The sequence below is a fragment of the Salmo trutta genome, chromosome 10, assembly GCF_901001165.1.
Source record: "Salmo trutta chromosome 10, fSalTru1.1, whole genome shotgun sequence".
In the NCBI taxonomy this organism is placed as follows: Eukaryota; Metazoa; Chordata; class Actinopteri; order Salmoniformes; family Salmonidae; genus Salmo; species Salmo trutta.
In genome coordinates this window covers 16,064,678-16,082,428 of record NC_042966.1, presented here as the reverse complement: position 1 = coordinate 16,082,428, position 17,751 = coordinate 16,064,678, and the positions used below count along the sequence as shown (strand labels likewise).

Below are 17,751 nucleotides of genomic sequence, written 5' to 3'. Positions count from 1 at the left end.
AAAACAACAAATAGCATGATATATCTACAGTATATATTATCTATATCTAAATATAGAATACATATGCAGTGCATTAGGAAAGTATTCAGACCCCATGACTTTTTCCACATTTCGTTACATTACAGCCTTATAGTGAAATTGATAAAATATTTTTTTCCCCTCATCAATCTACACACAATACCCCATAATGACAAATCTAAAACAGGTTCATATACATTTCTTACAATTTATAAAATTAAAAAAAACAGAAATACCTTACATACGTAATTATTCAGACCCTTTGCTATGAGACACGAAATTGAGCTCAGGTGCATCCTGTTTCCATTGATCATCCTTGAGATGTTTTAAAAACTTGATTGAAGTCCACATGTGGTAAATTCAATTTATTGAACATTATTTGGAAAGGCACACACCTGTTTATATAAGGTCCCACAGTTGACAGTGCATGTCAGAGCAAAAACCAAGCCATGAGGTCAAAGGAATTGTCCGTAGAGCTCCGAGACAGGATAGTGTCGAGGCACAGATCTGGGGAAGGAAACCAAAATTTCTGCAGCACTGAAGGTCCCTAACAACACAGTGGCCTCCATCATTCTTAAATGGAAGAAGTTTGGAACCACCAAGAATCCTCCTAGAGCTGGCCGCCCCGGACAAAATGAGCAATCGGGGGAGAAGGGCAGGGAGGTGACAAAGAACCCAATTGTCACTCTGACAGAGCTCCAGAGTTCCTCTGTTGAGATGGGAGAACCTTCCAGAAGGACAACCATCTCTGCAGCACTCCACCAATCAGGCCTTTATGTTTGAGTGGCCAGACGGAAGCCACTCCTCAGTAAAAAGGCACATGACAGCCCACTTGGAGTTTGCCAAAAGGCAGACCATGAGAAACAAGATTCTCTGGTCTGATAAAACCAAGATTGAACTCTTTGGCCTGAATGCCAAGCGTCACGTCTGGAGGAAACCTGGCACCATCCATATGTTGAAGCATGTGGTGGTGGTGGTGGTGGTGGCAGCATCATACTGTGGGGATGTACAGAGTACAGAGAGATCCTTGATGAAAAACTGCTCAAGGGCGCTCAGGACCTCGGAAGATGAACCTTCGCCCCCAGTCCAACAGGACAATGATTCTAAGCACACAGCCAAGACAACACAGGAGTGGCTTCGGGACAAGTCTCTGAATGTCCTTGAGTGGCCCTCCCAGAGCCCGGACTTGAACCTGATCAAACATCTATGGAGAGACCTGAAAATAGCTGTGCAGCGACGCTCCCCATCCAACCTGACAGAGCTTTAGAGGATCTGCAGAGAAGAATGGAAGAAACTCCCCAAATACAGGTGTGCCAAGCTGGTAGCGTCATACCCAAGAAGATTCTAGGCTGTAACCGCTGCCAAAGGTGATTCAAGAAAGTACTGAATAAAGGGTCTGACTACTTACGTAAATGTGATATTTCAGTTTTGCAAAAATGTATAAAAACCTGTTTTTGCTTTTTCATTATGGGGTATTGTGTGTAGATTGGTGGGGGGGGGGACTATATAATCAATTTTAGAATAAGGCTGTAATGTAAAAAAAAAAGGGAAAATGTCAAGGGGTCTGAATACTTTCCGAATGCACTGTAAATCTGATGAGAAGCCCTATTAGAGTGTGTGCTGCTGTGGATGTATCATCCATCCAGTGTGATGTGCTCAGAGTAGGCACATATCTAGTATCAGCCTACCTTCCCAAAAACATTACCTTAACCATCAGGGTGAGAACACAAAACTGACCGTAGATCAACGTCCAGGATTATATAGCTTCTCTGATCACTTCTATAGCTGAAACCTTTTCATTGTACTGTAGACACACACACTAAGGGCTGGATTCAATCCGTATCCCCACAGTATCACGGAAGATCCTCGTTATAGCTCGTTATAGGCAATGTTCCCACATTTGCGGAGACTGCACTTACAGTAAACCCTGCATGTCGGCTCAATCGAAAACTATCTTTGCATTTTAATGCCGATATGGATTGTGTCCAGCCCTTAGCTTTCCGTATTCCTTACCAATATACAGTGTGTTCATATCTACAACGGAAACCTTTTTATTGCAATTCTTCTCCAGATTCTTTAACTGTACTCATACTTATAGAAATTGCTGGGTTGTCATGGCCTTGTACATAGCAGTCAATAGATACAGGTAACTGTGATCTTGTTAGTGTGTATGGTTGTGGGAGGTTTTTTGCTTATATGGAGAGCTGAAGACATGTTCCCCTTTCGCTCGGCTCAGTGGAGAAGGGCTCGGAAATAACCCGGCAAGGGCTGACAACACACAGAACACACACAGCACACATACACACACACACAGAATACACACACACAGCTCTCTGGGCTATGTGACATCTCTGAGAGCATCTGTCCCACACAGCAACACTACTGACTCTGTACATCGTGGCCACGTAATACAATGCACAGAACACAGGAATATAATGTTTCAAAGCAGCAAGTAAAATCAACATTCCATCAAAAGCCAAGGGTGCTTCTAAGGGTTCTCCTATAGGGACAGCCGAAGAACCATTTTAGGGTCTAGATAGCACCTTTTTTCTAAGAGTGTAAAAATTGAGAAAAGGGGACATCACTGTGCTAGGCTGAGCTAGCTACAGTACAGTCACCTCCACTACACATCCTTTCAGTTTCATGCTTTTTCCAAAATGGACAATTAACATTCAGTCAAACACTCTACTTTGTCTGTTCAATAAGGAATAAGGAAGTTCAACAGTCCAACCTACCTACCCCTCAGCTTACCACCTTTACTGTACAAATCCTTGGTGTACATGTTTCTGTGTATGAGACGTAGCCCACCTCCCTCTGAAACGGTCACTGTGGATCACAAATCTTAAATGTGGAAGTCAAACAGTATATTCTATTGTATAAATTCCAGTATGTAAAGTCTGTAGTGTTTGTCTGTGTCTCTCAGACCTCTGACTCCAGACTAGACACGCGTCCCCAGGGCTGGGTCACACAGGATCTGTCCTCAGACCTCAAACCTCCTGATGCATCTCCTCTCTGGGGCTCTAAGCCCGGATCCTGGTCCTCTCGGTAGGTTCCATTGGCCTCATAGGCTCCATACAGACTGTCCTGGTACAGTGACCTCCTCTGGCCTCGAAAGCCACCTCCACAGGGCAGGAGCTGGCATACTGGGCTGGGACTAGGGTATGTACCGGGGCTGGGGCTGGCGTGGTTGCTGGATGCCTGGGAATGGGCCTGGAGGTCCAGGGGGCCATGGTAGAGAGGCAGCCCAGGGTAGGAGGTTAGATAGTGGGAGTACTGTCTGCTGAGCAGGTTGGTGGCTCTCCGGACCACCCCAAGGCCTACCCCCCCTCCGCCTCCCTGACCCCCCAGCATGGCCTCCCTGTAGGTGGGCAGGTGGGTGGAGTTTGAGTACCGCAGCTTCTTACGTCCGTTCCCTTTCCTCTGGTCCTGCCTTATATGGAGATACGCATGCTGGCGAGTTGAGGTGGCAGGGTAACATAGGTTGTTCCGGAGGGGGGCGGGGTTGTAGAGTTTAGTGGGAGTTTCTTGGTCGGCCATGACGCAGGGGAACAGGTCTGGTAAAGCAGAATGTGATTGGCAATCAAGGGATGTAGGCGGAGTTTCATCTGGCTGGAGAATCCGCTCACTCCCCCAGGTGGCTCGGAGGAAAGATGGCCGTCGGTGGAGCTTCTGTCTGCCTGCCAGAACCAGCTCCTCCAGGGGAAGAGGCCAGGAGCCAACGCAGCCTTCTACCCCAGGACAGAGCACCGTTCCTGGGTACAGGGAGTCGGGCATCTGGGTCGAGACGTTGTTCTCCTGGAGGTGGTTGGCCCGGAGTTCAGCCAGACACACTGTCTTCTCCTCCCTGCGCCGCCTCCTCTCTCCTCCTCCTGATTCCCCTGAGAGGAGGCTCTTGCTCCTCCTATTCTTCCTGGAGGGTTCTGTGTGGGATGGATGGGAGATGGCAGAGGGGGGGTGAGAGAAGGGGTAGATGTCTGGCAGCTGAAGCTCACTATAGGGGATGAAAGGAGAGCGGGGGTGGGAGATGTGCTGGGGCTCCGCATACAGCCTACCTGTGGAGGGTTGAGAGTAGGAAGAGAGGTGGTCCCCCCCAGCCAGGTCAAGATGAGTTCTACTGAGACTAGAAACAGAAAGTGGTCTGTCATAGAGGGAGGAAGTGCGAGCCGGGAGCGTGTATCGTAGCGGCGTGGGTCTCGCCAACCCCTTCTGCCTGTTCAGAGAAGTCACTACACCCAGCGTGCAGTATTGCGGGCTAAGGGGGCGCTCGGGGGACAGGTGTGTGTGTGTGTTCTCTGTGACATGAGAAAACCCTCCTGGAACCATTTCCGTGGTGACCTGCTGCGGAATGTGGACTGGCAGGTTGCCGCCATGGCGACCCCAGTGTTCTATGGTCTTGGTGGCGTGGTCCAGTGAGGTCTCGACCTGGGCAGAGTTGACCAGGTCTTTAGCGGTGCGTAGCATCTTAAGCATGTTAGCCTGGGCGTAGTTAGCTGTTAGGTCTGAGTTTGCCAGGTTAGGGTGGTCTGGTTCCTCCACCCCGTTGAAGCAACTGTAGATTCCCTGGGAGATGGAAGAGAGAGGGAGAAAGGGATAGAGGAGGTTAGATAGAGGGAGGGAAAGTAGAGGAAGGGAGAGAGGAATGGGGGGGTAGGAGTGAAAAAATGATGATCTATTACACTTAACCTTCAGCTAACCTAGAAACCCTGTAGAGAGAAGACTTGGCTCAAAAGTTACACCTCACATATAGTAAGAAAGTAATTTCATTCAACTAATTTTGCCAGTTTACAAAAGTTATGAATTCCTTTACCATTCCCCTGATTATACAGAACATCCCTATAGCCAGTGTTGTGTTCGAGACCACCTAAAGCGAGACCGATTCAAGACCAAGACCGGAGCAAATCGAGACAGAATCAAGACCGAGAACAGGAAAGGAACAAGGGGTCCGAGACCGAATCAAGACCGAGACCAGAAAAATGTCCAATTCAAGACCATGATTGTAATTTTGTCAAATCACCACCATAATAAGAGTTCTAAATGTCCAGTATTTCAGTGTTCATATTTCAGAACAACATATGGATTCTTTAGAATTTCAAAATAGTGAAAAAAATGCATGCTGAGGGAAATTAGAGCTGCTCTATAAATTATTACTAACCCAAACACAGTGGGGAACAATGGGCCTTCTACACTTTCAGAGACAGCTAAGGATTTATAAAATAATGATTACAATAGTATAATAATAATGATCATTATATTATTTTTTCCATGAGGTTCGGGTTTAATCTCTTCAGTTTTTGTTGGAAAGGAAAGGGTTAACACTGAAGAGAAAATAATATCCAATCAGGATTTTTCTTTGCTGGTCTCTGGGAGATACATCTTGCTAGCTGAGTCAGCCATTGGCTAGGCCAACAGAATCTAGACGAAGGCATCTGCCAATAAACTGTATTAGGGCAACATTTTGGAGTGACAGTGGAATCAACCGATCACATTTTGACTTAATGGATGGGACCGTTTTTACAAAACGCATGGAAACTTTTGCCTTCTTGAAGGCCAACAGGTCACTGCGCAATAGCGAGCAGTAGTTTCCCACGGTCTAGCTAGCTTTTGTTGTCGACTAGTTTTTAGTGGCTGTAGCAGGTGTTATGAAAGAGGATGTTGTTGCTATTTTGTTAGCTTGTCCCTTTTCAAGAATAAATTTCAACAAGAAGTTAAGTTTCAAATGATCATCATCCAGTGAGTGTTTTTAGTTTTTGTAACACTTGCTGTTGTTAGCCATCTCTTTGAAAATAACTTATGAAACACACATTTAAAGTGGAACTAACAGCATTTTAGCAACATGAAATTTGATACATATCTGTTCATGTACACCGCCAAGAAGAAAATGGTCATTTTCACATTTTCATAAATTCTTAGAATGTTTGGGAATTATTTATAGTAAGGCACATGTGATAATTCTATAGCAATATAGAGTGAGAACGTGGCGTTTGGACAATTAATAGACACTGCAGTAAATAAAACTGTTTTGTCTAGGAGCGGAGTCTACAGAGACTGGTGAGCTATAGCCAATCAGATCTACAGTAGGCCTTTATACAAACAAGCCATTTGCCACACGGCCCTGCAATCATTCACATTGAACTGGACTGTGTGTTTACAGGCAGTGGCAACAGCACAACTTAGATAATTAGAACTCATTCGACAAAAGCCACAAAATACACCTGAAAGGATTTCTGCAAATGTGTTAACACCATGGAAGTCCTCTTTCATTTGCGAACTTTACAATGCTATTGATCAAACAACCATGAAAAGTTAGGCTCTCTCTCCCTCCGTTACGCACATCAAGAAGTTAAAAAACTAATGCTAGCCAGAGCAAGATGAGCTAAAATCTAACAAAGGAACATTTGATAAACCCTCTCAAAAGTTTTCAGCTAGTAGGCCCTCAAAATTGTACTGATAAACCATGGGGAATTGTAGCCTCCTCATCCTTCTGCAGCTTGACTGCCAATGCATGCTTGTCCCAACCAAGCACCCAAGCTGACTGGTTAAATTTGCCTAGCTTGCTAGCTAGCTACTTCCAGACACAAATTAGAGAACACCTCACTCTGACAATTTTACTCGCCGTAGCAGAGCTGGTTAGGCTGTTTACATGTTATCTAGTGCATTCTTGACCAACTATTACTTTTTTTGTCTACATTTATTGACACCGGTCATATTCAGCAGGTGTTGCGCATTTGTAAATTCATCAGTTGTTCTGCGCTCTGGCAAACTCAAATGAGAGTGCTCCAAAAAAAGATAGGAGGGGAAGAAGTCACCCACTCACCCACTCCTCCAATGGCATGACATGACATCCTCCTAGCAGCTTGATAGCTAGCTAGATAACGTTAGAATCTGTGTTTTTAGCTTGCTACATAAATAGATACCTTAGCCTATTAGCAACGTTATGACTGTGATCATTGCGATGTGATTATTGCAATCATTGCCCTTGCTAGTTTGATCGTATTGACATTCCCAGCCTTAGTTACATTCATTTTATTTTATTTCACCTTTATTTAACCAGGTAGGCTAGTTGAGAACAAGTCCTTTATTTAACCAGGTAGGCTAGTTGAGAACAAGTTCTCATTTACAACTGCGACCTGGCCAAGATAAAGCACAGCAGTTCGACACATACAACAACACAGAGTTACACATGGAATAACAAACATAGTCAATAATACAGTAGAAAAAAGAAAAGTCTATATACAGTGAGTGCAAATGAGGTAAGATAAGGGAGGTAAGGCAATAAATAGGCCATGGTGGGAGAGTAATTACAATATATCAATTAAACACTGGAATGGTAGATGTGCAGAAGATCAATGTTTCATGTTTTAAAGTACTGAATGTCATCAGTTTTTGTCCAGAATATTGAGTCATTGAAACTGACACAGCGCATCCCGAATGGATCCAGCAAACAATGTACCAGACCAGCTGTGATTTACAACATGATAGCAATATTTTGGGACGACCAGGAAATGTATTGGTGAATTATATTAATCATGCACTGAACTGCATCCATCTATTCTGGCAACAATGTCTTTGTGTACATCATAGAACATTGAGTCAAATAGATCTTTAAAACCTCTTATAAAGTTGGTTTTGTAGCATAAACTGGGAATTTTATCTTTTTTACTGATATTATGATCGTCTGTTTGTTTCATATCTGAATATTTTAGGTCATCGGTTACTTTGTGTGCTAAACGTGATATTCTTTTGCAATGGGAAGTGTTCGATTGGGAATTGCTTAATGGTTGTGTTTTTGTAATGTTATGATTGGGACCTACTGGCTTATTTTGCCTGAGTTTCTGGACTGCTTATCCTTTAACATCATGCTGCATGTGACTGCTGTCTTTCCACCGGCCCTATGTAATGGTGCCTGGAGAAGTGGGTATAATAAAAATGTGCCAAAAGTTCCCAAACGGCCCGCCCAGCGAAGGAAAGGCACCCTGGTGTGAAATATCTAGTTTTTGTATGTGTTTTTATGTAGATTTTTCAGGTTCTTACTCTCATTCACACTTATTTTTTTAAAAAAATGTTTAAAAAAATTGTTCACAACAATGCTTAAACCACATCATTCTGATTGGGTGGGCCTGTCATAGACTGGCTCCTCAGTAGGTGGGCCTCTGTCCACCCAGGTCCATCCATGTCTACGCCCCTGATGCAAACAGCGCATGATGACAATTGCACATCACAAATAGCAGTGGTGTAAAGTACTTAAGTAAAAATACTTTAAAGTACTACTTAAGTCGTTTTTTGGGGGTATCTTTGCTTTACTATTTATATTTTTGACAACTTTTACTTCACTACATTCCTAAAAGAAAATGGTCTAATTCACACACATATCAAGAGAACGTCGCTGGTCATCCCTACACATGCTTTGTTTGTAATTGATGTCTGAGAGTTGGAGTGTGCCCCCTGGCTATCCGTAATTTAAAAAAACATGAAAATAGTGCAGTCTGGTTTGCTTTATAGAAGGAATTTGAAATGATTTATACTTTACTTGTGATGCTTTAGTATAATTATTTTAGCAATTACATTTACTTTTGATACTTAAGTATATTTAAAACTAAATACTTTTAGACTTTTACTCAAGTAGGATTTTACTGGGTGACTTTCACTTTTATTTGAGTCATTTTCTACTAAGGTATGTTCCTCTTTTACTTTTACTCAAGTATGACAATTGGGTACTTTTTCCACCACTGACAAATAGCCTACTAATCAACACTTCAGACTAAACTTTTTCAATACCTGGTTTGCATACCCATTGTTGCATTAGTCAGCATTTACTGGCTACCAATGTCATTCTTCTCTGAGCTGCTCCATGCCAAAACTAGTTGAGAGCTGCACGCTCTTGCTGCCTGCAGATGATATTCTGCTGAAACTAGGCTTTTTGTGCGGAGCGCATGTGCATATATTTCACGTGCTTTGCAATTGTGGAGGCTTCTTTGTGCACGATTTCTCTATTGTACTACATCATTGATAAGTTGCATACCTTTACTACACTGCTTGATATGCATCAGTAGGGATTAAGAAGTGAGTATATGCAATGCCCACTGAAGGAAAAGTAGGTATATAGTTTATACCTTCATATAGCCTCCACCACTGGCCCTTTGTGTTCTACAAAAAGTGCACTCCCCGACATGTGCTCTGTTATTACAGTTGATGTCCATTCAGAATCACAAACTTGCCAGACACTGAAGGCCTGTAGGTTTGCCACTGCGCAAACATGTCTATAATAGATATGAAGGCTGTTATCATGCTGTATTCATGTTTGAAGAATATTTGGCCTGGCGAAGCGGTTTTATGCGCTGACTGAATGGAATCTGATAACTCTGAGTTTTTACTCTGCTGCTAGTCCTCACTGTCCGAGACCGAGTCAAGCCCGAACAAGACCGACACTCAATATGTGGTCTCGATACCGGACTCGAGATCGAGACCTGTCTTGAGTACTACAACACTGCCTATAGCTAAACAAACACACACACACACACACAATGAACACACACACACAATGAACACACACACACAATGAACACACACACACACACACACACACACACACACACACACACACACACACACACACACACACACACTGAACACACTTGCTGAGCAAATAGTCTCATACTGCATCGGCAAACAGAGAGCCGAGTCTCCTGACTGCCCTGTTCACAGTCGACTGAAAAACTGACAAAGCCCAAATTAATTTGGCCCTCAGGGGCCCCCATAGGGATTAATTATCAGATAGTAATTTAGCTGCAAATCTGATAAGCCCTGATACAGGCACAACTCTGCAATTACACTCTGCTAGAGCAGGATGTGCACACACACACACACTCTTTGTAAGAGTGGTGTTCGAGTTGTGTCTATAGATTTTTGGCTAGTAACGTTTTTCTTATTCCTTCCTTGCTACTGCCTCTCCTCTCGCCAACAACCACGCTTTCATTACATAGATTGATTGTTGATTAACACTAATGTTTAGCTGGAATTGTAACTGTGGTTCGATCTCATTATAACTATAGCTGGCAGATTATAATGTAGTCATTGAAATGATAGGTGGTGTAAACAGTACTAAGAGCTCATATCAGGCTTCATACATTGGCCACACATCCTCTCTCTCTCTCTCTAAACCTCTCTCACCCTGCTGATAGCGAGCAGGAAGTCCATGCGAGGAGACTTGTCTAGTTTCTTGCGTAGTTTCCAGTAGAGTAGATGTTCCCAGGCGAACACCAAGAGACTGAGCCCCATGGCCACCAGTAGCATGTAGAAGACCCCGGCCATGTTATCTATGTCCAGCTTACTACTCATCACCTCGTTCTTCTCATTCTGACAGATGCCTGACAGCCAGACCGTCTCCAAGCGCTGGGTGTCACCTGGGAGAGAGGAGAGGGACATGGTCATAATCCCCTTGAGGAGGGACTCACAAATGAATAACTAGTCAGATTCAGCCGCTTTATCTTTCTTTCAAATAAGGGTAGGCTACTGAGGAACGCAGTATTTATGACTTACAAATTGGGGTTAGCAGTGAACAAGAGACGACTTCCATAATTCTATCGTATCAGTAGGACCACAGATGGGTAATTGTACCGAAGCTCCTGTTATACCTATATAAGAAACCTTTTCTGTGTCTGCATGTGTGTGTGTGTGTGTGTTGTATAGTTTGTATTCCCAACACTGTCCTCATGATGTCTCTAACACCTCCCTGTGGTCCCTACGATCCTACTGCGATAGGGGATATTAACTCCTACTGTGTGAGTGTGTGTGCCCATAGCGGTTATCATCCTCACACCTAGCCTACTGTGATGAAGGATATTAACTCTCTCTCTAAGCTTCACCCCCGGTGCTGCTGCACACACTGTCGTCAACAAATGAAGACGTGCCAGCTCTACGGGCTGTGTGCGTGTGTGCGTGCGTGTGCGCGCGCATGTGTTTGCAGTGACACACCGTCTCCCAGGAACTGCAGCAAGGCCAGGTCAATGGGTCGTTTCCATCTGGAATCCTTCTGCAGGGCTATGCCATAGCCTGTCGTGGCAAACACTTTCCCAGAGCCGATAGTCACAAGCTTACAGCCCTCGTCCTTCCCTGCCATGTAGTTCAACACCGCAGCATCATAGATGAATGCATCCAGCTTCCTATTGAATGACACAAAAAAGAATCAGACAGTGATGTAATAAATCTCCAGATTATATTAGGAATGAGTTATAATGTAGATGCACAGGGAGCCAAATAGAACTCCTTCCAGTAAATGGGACTAAATCCAATTTTTGGGTTAATGGACTGTCATTTATTTTGAGGTCATTGGGATGAGGGTTAGGGTTGAGGGCTGGAGGAGAGTTCAGTGTTAAGCGCAGTGCATTTTTCTTACCCTGTCTTGAGGCTGTTGAGAGCATCCTCCACTCCTTTCTGGTTGTATTTGACCATGTGTGCGTGCATGTCGGGGTAGTTACTTCTGATGTTCCTCTCTGTACTGCCGTTAGGGACCGTACCAAAACGGAATGGAGGGTAGTGCTCCTGAGGCTTCTGGAACTGTAGGAAGTGATGAGGAGAGGAGATTCAGTTCAATGAGATCTAATTCAGAGCAGTCCTATTCATTTCAAACTGTTTCAAATAAATGCAGTTCCACTCAATTAAATTCCTTTTGATTGAATGTCATTCTACCCTTTTCAATTTGATTAGATTTGATTTAATTCAAGGCCGTTATTTTTGAGTCAATTCAATAGCCATAGATTGCCCGGACCTGCTGTTAGCCCGGACCTGCTGTTTTCGACTCTCTCTCTCTACCACACCTGCTGTCTCTAACTCTGAATGATCGGCTATGAAAAGCCAACTGACATTTACTCCTGAGGTGCTGACCTGTTGCACCCTCTACAACCACTATGATTATTATTATTTGACCCTGCTGGTCATCTATGAATGTTTGAACATCTTGGCCATGTTCTGTTATAATCTCCACCCGGCACAGCCAGAAGAGGACTGGCCACCCCTCTGAGCCTGGTCCCTCTCTAGGTTTCTTCCTAGGTTTCTGCCTTTCTAGGGAGTTTTTCCCAGCCACCGTGCTTCTACATCTGCATTGCTTGCTGTTTGGGGTTTTAGGCTGGGTTTCTGTATAGCACTTTGTGACATCGGCTGATGTAAAAATGACTTTATAAATACATTTGATTGATTGATTGAGTTCAGTCTACTACACTCTAAAAAAAAACGCTGCTTTAAAAACAACTCAATTTGGGTAAATATAGGACAGAACACATGTTGGGTTATTTTGACCCAGCAGTTGGGTCATTTAAGAACACATTGCCAGAGCCAGGTTGGGTTGTTGATGCTGCGGTATTTAGCTAAAATCAGAGATGGGTAGACAAATATTACACAAATATTATGGCTGAACTCAAATGTGCTGGTTGATAAAATACCTGTATTTATGGGAAAGATGTTTGAAAAGGGTGTTTTGTTCTTAAATGATATTGTAAATTGTAATGATAGAGTTGTGTCCTTCATGGAGTTATCAGAATTGTACGGGAAGGTCTGCTCAATCCAAGAGTACAACCAATTGATTATGGCATTGCCCCAAAAATGGAGGATGCGGGTGGCAGTGGGAGGAGGTGGGGAACTGGTCTGCCTGCCCAATATAAAGGATCAAAACTGGCGGAGGAATAAAAATAGCATAAATAGGAAAGTATACCAGTTTCATTTGAGGACCAGGATGTTGACAACTGTGTCATGCAGATTGCAAAATAGTTGGGAAGAGATTGTTGATGTACCAATTCCATGGTACAAGGTGTATGAGTTGATATATAAAACAACGTAAGATTCAAGACTTCGTGCTTTTCAGCTAAAATTATTATATAGAATTCTTGCCACCAACAAAATGTTGAATACTTGTGGCATACCATCATCGAAGCTCTGCAGATTTTGTTGTGAGGATACAGAATCAATAGACCATTTATTTTGGTATTGCCCTCAGGTAGCCTGTTTCTGGTCTCAGGTTCAGGAATGGCTGAAAATGCATAGCATTGATCTAAAATTGACCCTAGAAATAGTACTGTTAGGAGATCTGGAGAGACCGGCTCAGTCAATTACTAATATACTAATACTCTTAGTAAAAGTATTTATCTTCAACACGCAATCTGTAGATTCTATTCGATTAGATAGATTGAAATTGTACGTTAAACATCATAGCATAGTTGAAAGATATGTGTTGCTTAGAAACACAAAGTGGGTAACCAGCAGAGATAGATGGGATGGGCTGAGGGAAGCTGAGGGTTGGTATGTGGAATTGGAGATAAGTGGGAGTGGAGTTGCTGTGTGAGAGAGAGAATGAAGGTCAAAAGATTAAGGGAAAAAAAGTTAAAATAAAATAGACTAAAAGTACATTTGAATGACACTAAGTGGCAGTGTTTTTACAACTAATGCCGGTTTGCCTAAAGCTGATGCCGTGCAGGTGTTTGTACACATGCATATACACACACTCTCATTCAAATAAACACATACAAGAACACACACATACATGTAATAGTGCCAGACATGCACACAAACATATAAAGTAGGGATTGCTGTTATGATTTCAGTTGTCCTTGATGTCCGTTGTTTTAAATGTATTATTTAGTTGTATTTTTTTTGCATTGTTGTTTGCTGTTTTCTTCTGTCTTTTCCTTTTTTCTCTTTAGTTCATTCTCTTGGTTGTTGGTGTATTGGGGGTTCTTGGGGGTGGGGAATGGAATGAATTGTTCAGTTTTTTTCCGAGGGGGGACTGTGGGAAGGGTCTCGAATGGTTGAGGGACAGCTATTGGGGAACTGTGGGGGGATCTTGGAGGGTTCGGGTTTCACAAGGTTGTGATCATGAAAAAGGATAACTATGACACATATTTTATATCACTATCATGCACACGCACCCTCACACATAATGATGGCTCTGTTGCGGAAAGACTGATACATGTTTGATAGTGTCTTGATGCTGTATTGTTTGTCCTTCATGTTCTAATACTTTAATGTTAACCCTTCCTTGTGTTTTTTTGTAATAAATAATACAAAATAAAAAAATTAATTCAATCAGAGATGGGAATTATTTCTATTACATGTATTTCAAATACGTATTTTAATCACACTGTATATACAGAAGTATGTTGACACCCCTTCAACTTCATGGATTGGCTATTTGAGCCACATCTGTTGCTGACTGGTGTAAAAAATCAAGCACACAGCCATGCATTCTCCATAGACAAACATTGGCAGTAGAATGGCCTTACTGTTATAGGATGCCACCTTTCCAACAAGTCAGTTCGTCCAATTTTTGTCCTGCTAGAGCTGCCCTGGTCAACTGTAAGTGCTGTTTTTGTGAAATGGAAACATCTAGGAGCAACAACGGCTGAACCGCGAAGCTCACAGAACAGGACCGCTGAAGCGCATCGTGAGTAAAAAACATCTGTTCTCGGTTGCAACACTCACTACCAAAGCGAGGTCCATACAGAAATGATTTGTCGAACTTGACTGGCCTGCACAGAGCCCTGACCTCAACTCCATCGAACACCTTTGGGATGAATTGGAACGGCGACTGCGAGCCAGGCCTAATCGCCCAAAATCAGTGCCGACCTCACGAATGCTTGTGGCTAAATGGAAGCAAGTTCCCGCAGTAATGTTTCAACATCTAGTAGAAAGTCTTCCAGAAGAGTGGAGGCTGTTACAGCAGCAAAGGGGGGACCAACTCCATATTTATGCCCATGATTTTGAAATGAGATGTTCGACAAGCTGGTGTCCACATACTTTTGGTCATATAGTGTACTTCTGAATATTTTGTATTACACTGGTCTGAATAACACTCCAATGTAGTATTCAGAGCCCTTGACTTTTTCCACATTTTGTTACATTACAACCTTATTCTGAAATTGATTAAATCGTTTTTTTCTTCATCAATCTACACACAATACCCCATAATGACAAAGAAAAAACATGTTTGTGTATTAAAAAATGTATTAATGTATTATAATTTAAAAACTGAAATATCACATTTACACAAGTATTCAGACCCTTTTACTCAGTACTTTGTTGAAGCACCTTTGGCAGCGATTACAATCTCGATTCTTCTTGGGTATGACGCTACAAGCTTGGCACACCTGTATTTGGTGAGTTTCTCCCATTCTTCTCTGCAGATCCATTCAAGCTCTGTCAGATCGGATGGGGAGCGTCGCTGCACAGCTATTTTCAGGTCTCTCCAGAGATGTTCTATTGGATTCAAGTCCGGTTCTAGCTGGTCCACTCAAGGACATTCAGAGACTTGTCCCGAAGCCACTCCTGCATTGTCTTGGCTGTGTGCTTAGAATCGTTGTCCTGTTGGAAGGTGAACCTTCGCCGCAGTCTGAGGTCCTGAGCGCTCTGGAGCAGGTTTTCATCTTTCCCTCGATCCTGACTAGTCTCCCAGTCCCTGCCACTGAAAAACATCCCCTAAGCATGATGCTGACACCACCATGCTTCACCACAGGGATGATGCCAGGTTTCATCCAGACATGAAGCTTGGCATTCGGGCCAAAGAGTTCAATCTTGGCTTCATCAGACCAGAACATCTTGTTTCTCATTGTCTGAGTCCTTTAGGTGCCTTTTGGCAAAGTCGGCTGTCATGCACCTTTTACTGAGGAGTGGCTTCCGTCTGGCCACTCTACCATAAAGGCCTGATTGGTGGAGTGCTACAGAGATGGTTGTCCTTCTGGAAAGTTCTCCCATCTCCACAGAAGAACTCTGGAGCTCTGTCAGAGTGGCAATTCGGTTCTTGGTCACCTCCCTGACCAAGGCCATTCTTCCTTGATTGCTCATTTTCTCCGAACGGCCAACTATAGGAAGAGTCTTGGTGGTTCCAAACCTCTTCCATTTAAGAATGATGAAGGCCACTGTGTTCTTGGGGACCTTCAATGCTGCAGACATGTGTTGGTACCCTTCCCCAGATCTGCGCCGTCACGCTATCCTGTCTCAGAGCTCTACTGACAATAACTTCATCCTCATTCCTTAGTTTTTGCTCTGACATGCATTGTCAACTGTGGGACCTTATATAGACAGGTGTGTGCCTTTCCAAATCATGCCTAATCAATTTAATTTCCCACATGTGGACTTCAATCAAGTTGTAGAAACATCTTAAGGATGATCAATGGAAACAGGATGCACATGAGCTCAATTTCGAGTCTCATAGCAAAGGGTCTGAATACTTACGTAAATATGATATTTCAGTTTTTTTTTTTTTTTAATTTGCAAGAAATACTGAAATGTATTTTCACTGTCATTATTGGGAATTGTGTGTAGATGGATGAGGAATAAAAATAATGTAATACATTTTACAACAAGGCTGTAACATCACAAAATGTGGGTCTGAGTACTTTCTGAATGCACTGTATTTTATAAGAAGATACTTTAGAAAGCTGTCATTTGTATTTTCAAAATACAAAATACTTTTGTGTATCATTTCTTTATAGCGTTTCACAATTGTGTGACCCCCTTTCCCCCTACATTGGTATCAAAAGTCTGACGGCACTATGGTGTGATAAGAGCGTCTGCTAGATGAACTACAGTAAATGGAAATGTATAGCCTACGTAAAAATGAACAATTGCAAAGCATGCTGAGTATTCCTCGAATGAGTTCCGCGTCAAAACAAGGCCAATGACAATACCCAGTGTGCTTTGCAGTTGTTCATTTTCACATGTACATTTACATTTTGGTCATCAGCAGACACTCTTACCCAGAGTGACAGCGCATACAACTAAGGTAGATAAACAACAGCATACTGTGTCATGGTCATAGCAAGTAAGACGTTTCTGTAACAGTTACTGAGAATGTTGTTGCTGTTCCGCAGGCAACTTGCAAATGTATTTTTGTAATTCAAAATACAAAATATAGTGCCTTCAGAAAGTATTCACCTCACTAGATTTTTTCACATTTTTGTTCTTTTACAGCCTGAATTTAAAATGTATTTTGTCACTGGCCTACACACAATGCTACATAATGTCAAAGTACACTTTGGATGGTGTATCAATACACCCAATTACTACAAATATACAGGGGTCCTTCCGAACTCAGTTGCCTGAGAGGAAGGAAACCGCTCAGGGACTTCACCATGAGGCCAATGGTGACTTTAAAACAGTTACAGAGTTGAATGGCTATGATAGGAGAAAACTGAGGATGAATCAACAACATTGTAGTTACTTCAGTATACTAACCCAATTGACAGAGTGAAAAGAACGAAGCCTGTACAGAATAAATGTATTCCAAAACATGAATCCTGTTTGCAACAAGGCATTAAAGTAATACTGCAAAACAAATTGGGCTAAGCAATTAACTTTTTGTCCTGAATACAACATTTTATGTTTGGGGCAAATCCAATACAACACATTACTGAGTACCACTCTCCATATTTCCAAGCATAGCGGTGGATGCATCATGTTATGGGTGTGCTTGATTCTAACATGTATTGACTCAGCGGGTTGAATACTTATCTAGTTCTCATGATTTTTTTTACAGATGCTAGAATTTTTCCTCCACTTTGACATTACAGAGTATTTTGTGTAGACTGTTGACAGAAAATGACAATGAAATCCATTTTAATCCCACTTAGTAATAAAATGAGTAGTAAGTCAAGGGTTTGACAACTTTCCGAAGGCACTGTACATGTATTTTAATTAAATACAGTACTTTGCAAAATTATCTTATATTTTGATACATTGGTCTTTAGGGTA

The 17,751-nt window shown here is 42.6% G+C and overlaps 1 protein-coding gene across 1 annotated transcript in view; it reads right to left on the bottom strand.

The window, feature by feature from the left end:
• Window positions 1–2,937: 2,937 nt before the first annotated feature.
• The window catches only part of LOC115200801 (glutamate receptor ionotropic, NMDA 2C-like), a 124,901-nt gene continuing 110,087 nt past the window's right edge, over window positions 2,938–17,751 (bottom strand). Inside the window, exons 14-17 of the mRNA XM_029763931.1 lie at window positions 11,411–11,571; window positions 10,990–11,177; window positions 10,186–10,418; window positions 2,938–4,578 (exon numbers count right to left, since the gene is read on the bottom strand). Coding sequence (XP_029619791.1) covers window positions 2,938–4,578; window positions 10,186–10,418; window positions 10,990–11,177; window positions 11,411–11,571 — 2,223 coding nt within the window. The remainder of the gene's footprint in view (window positions 4,579–10,185; window positions 10,419–10,989; window positions 11,178–11,410; window positions 11,572–17,751) is intronic.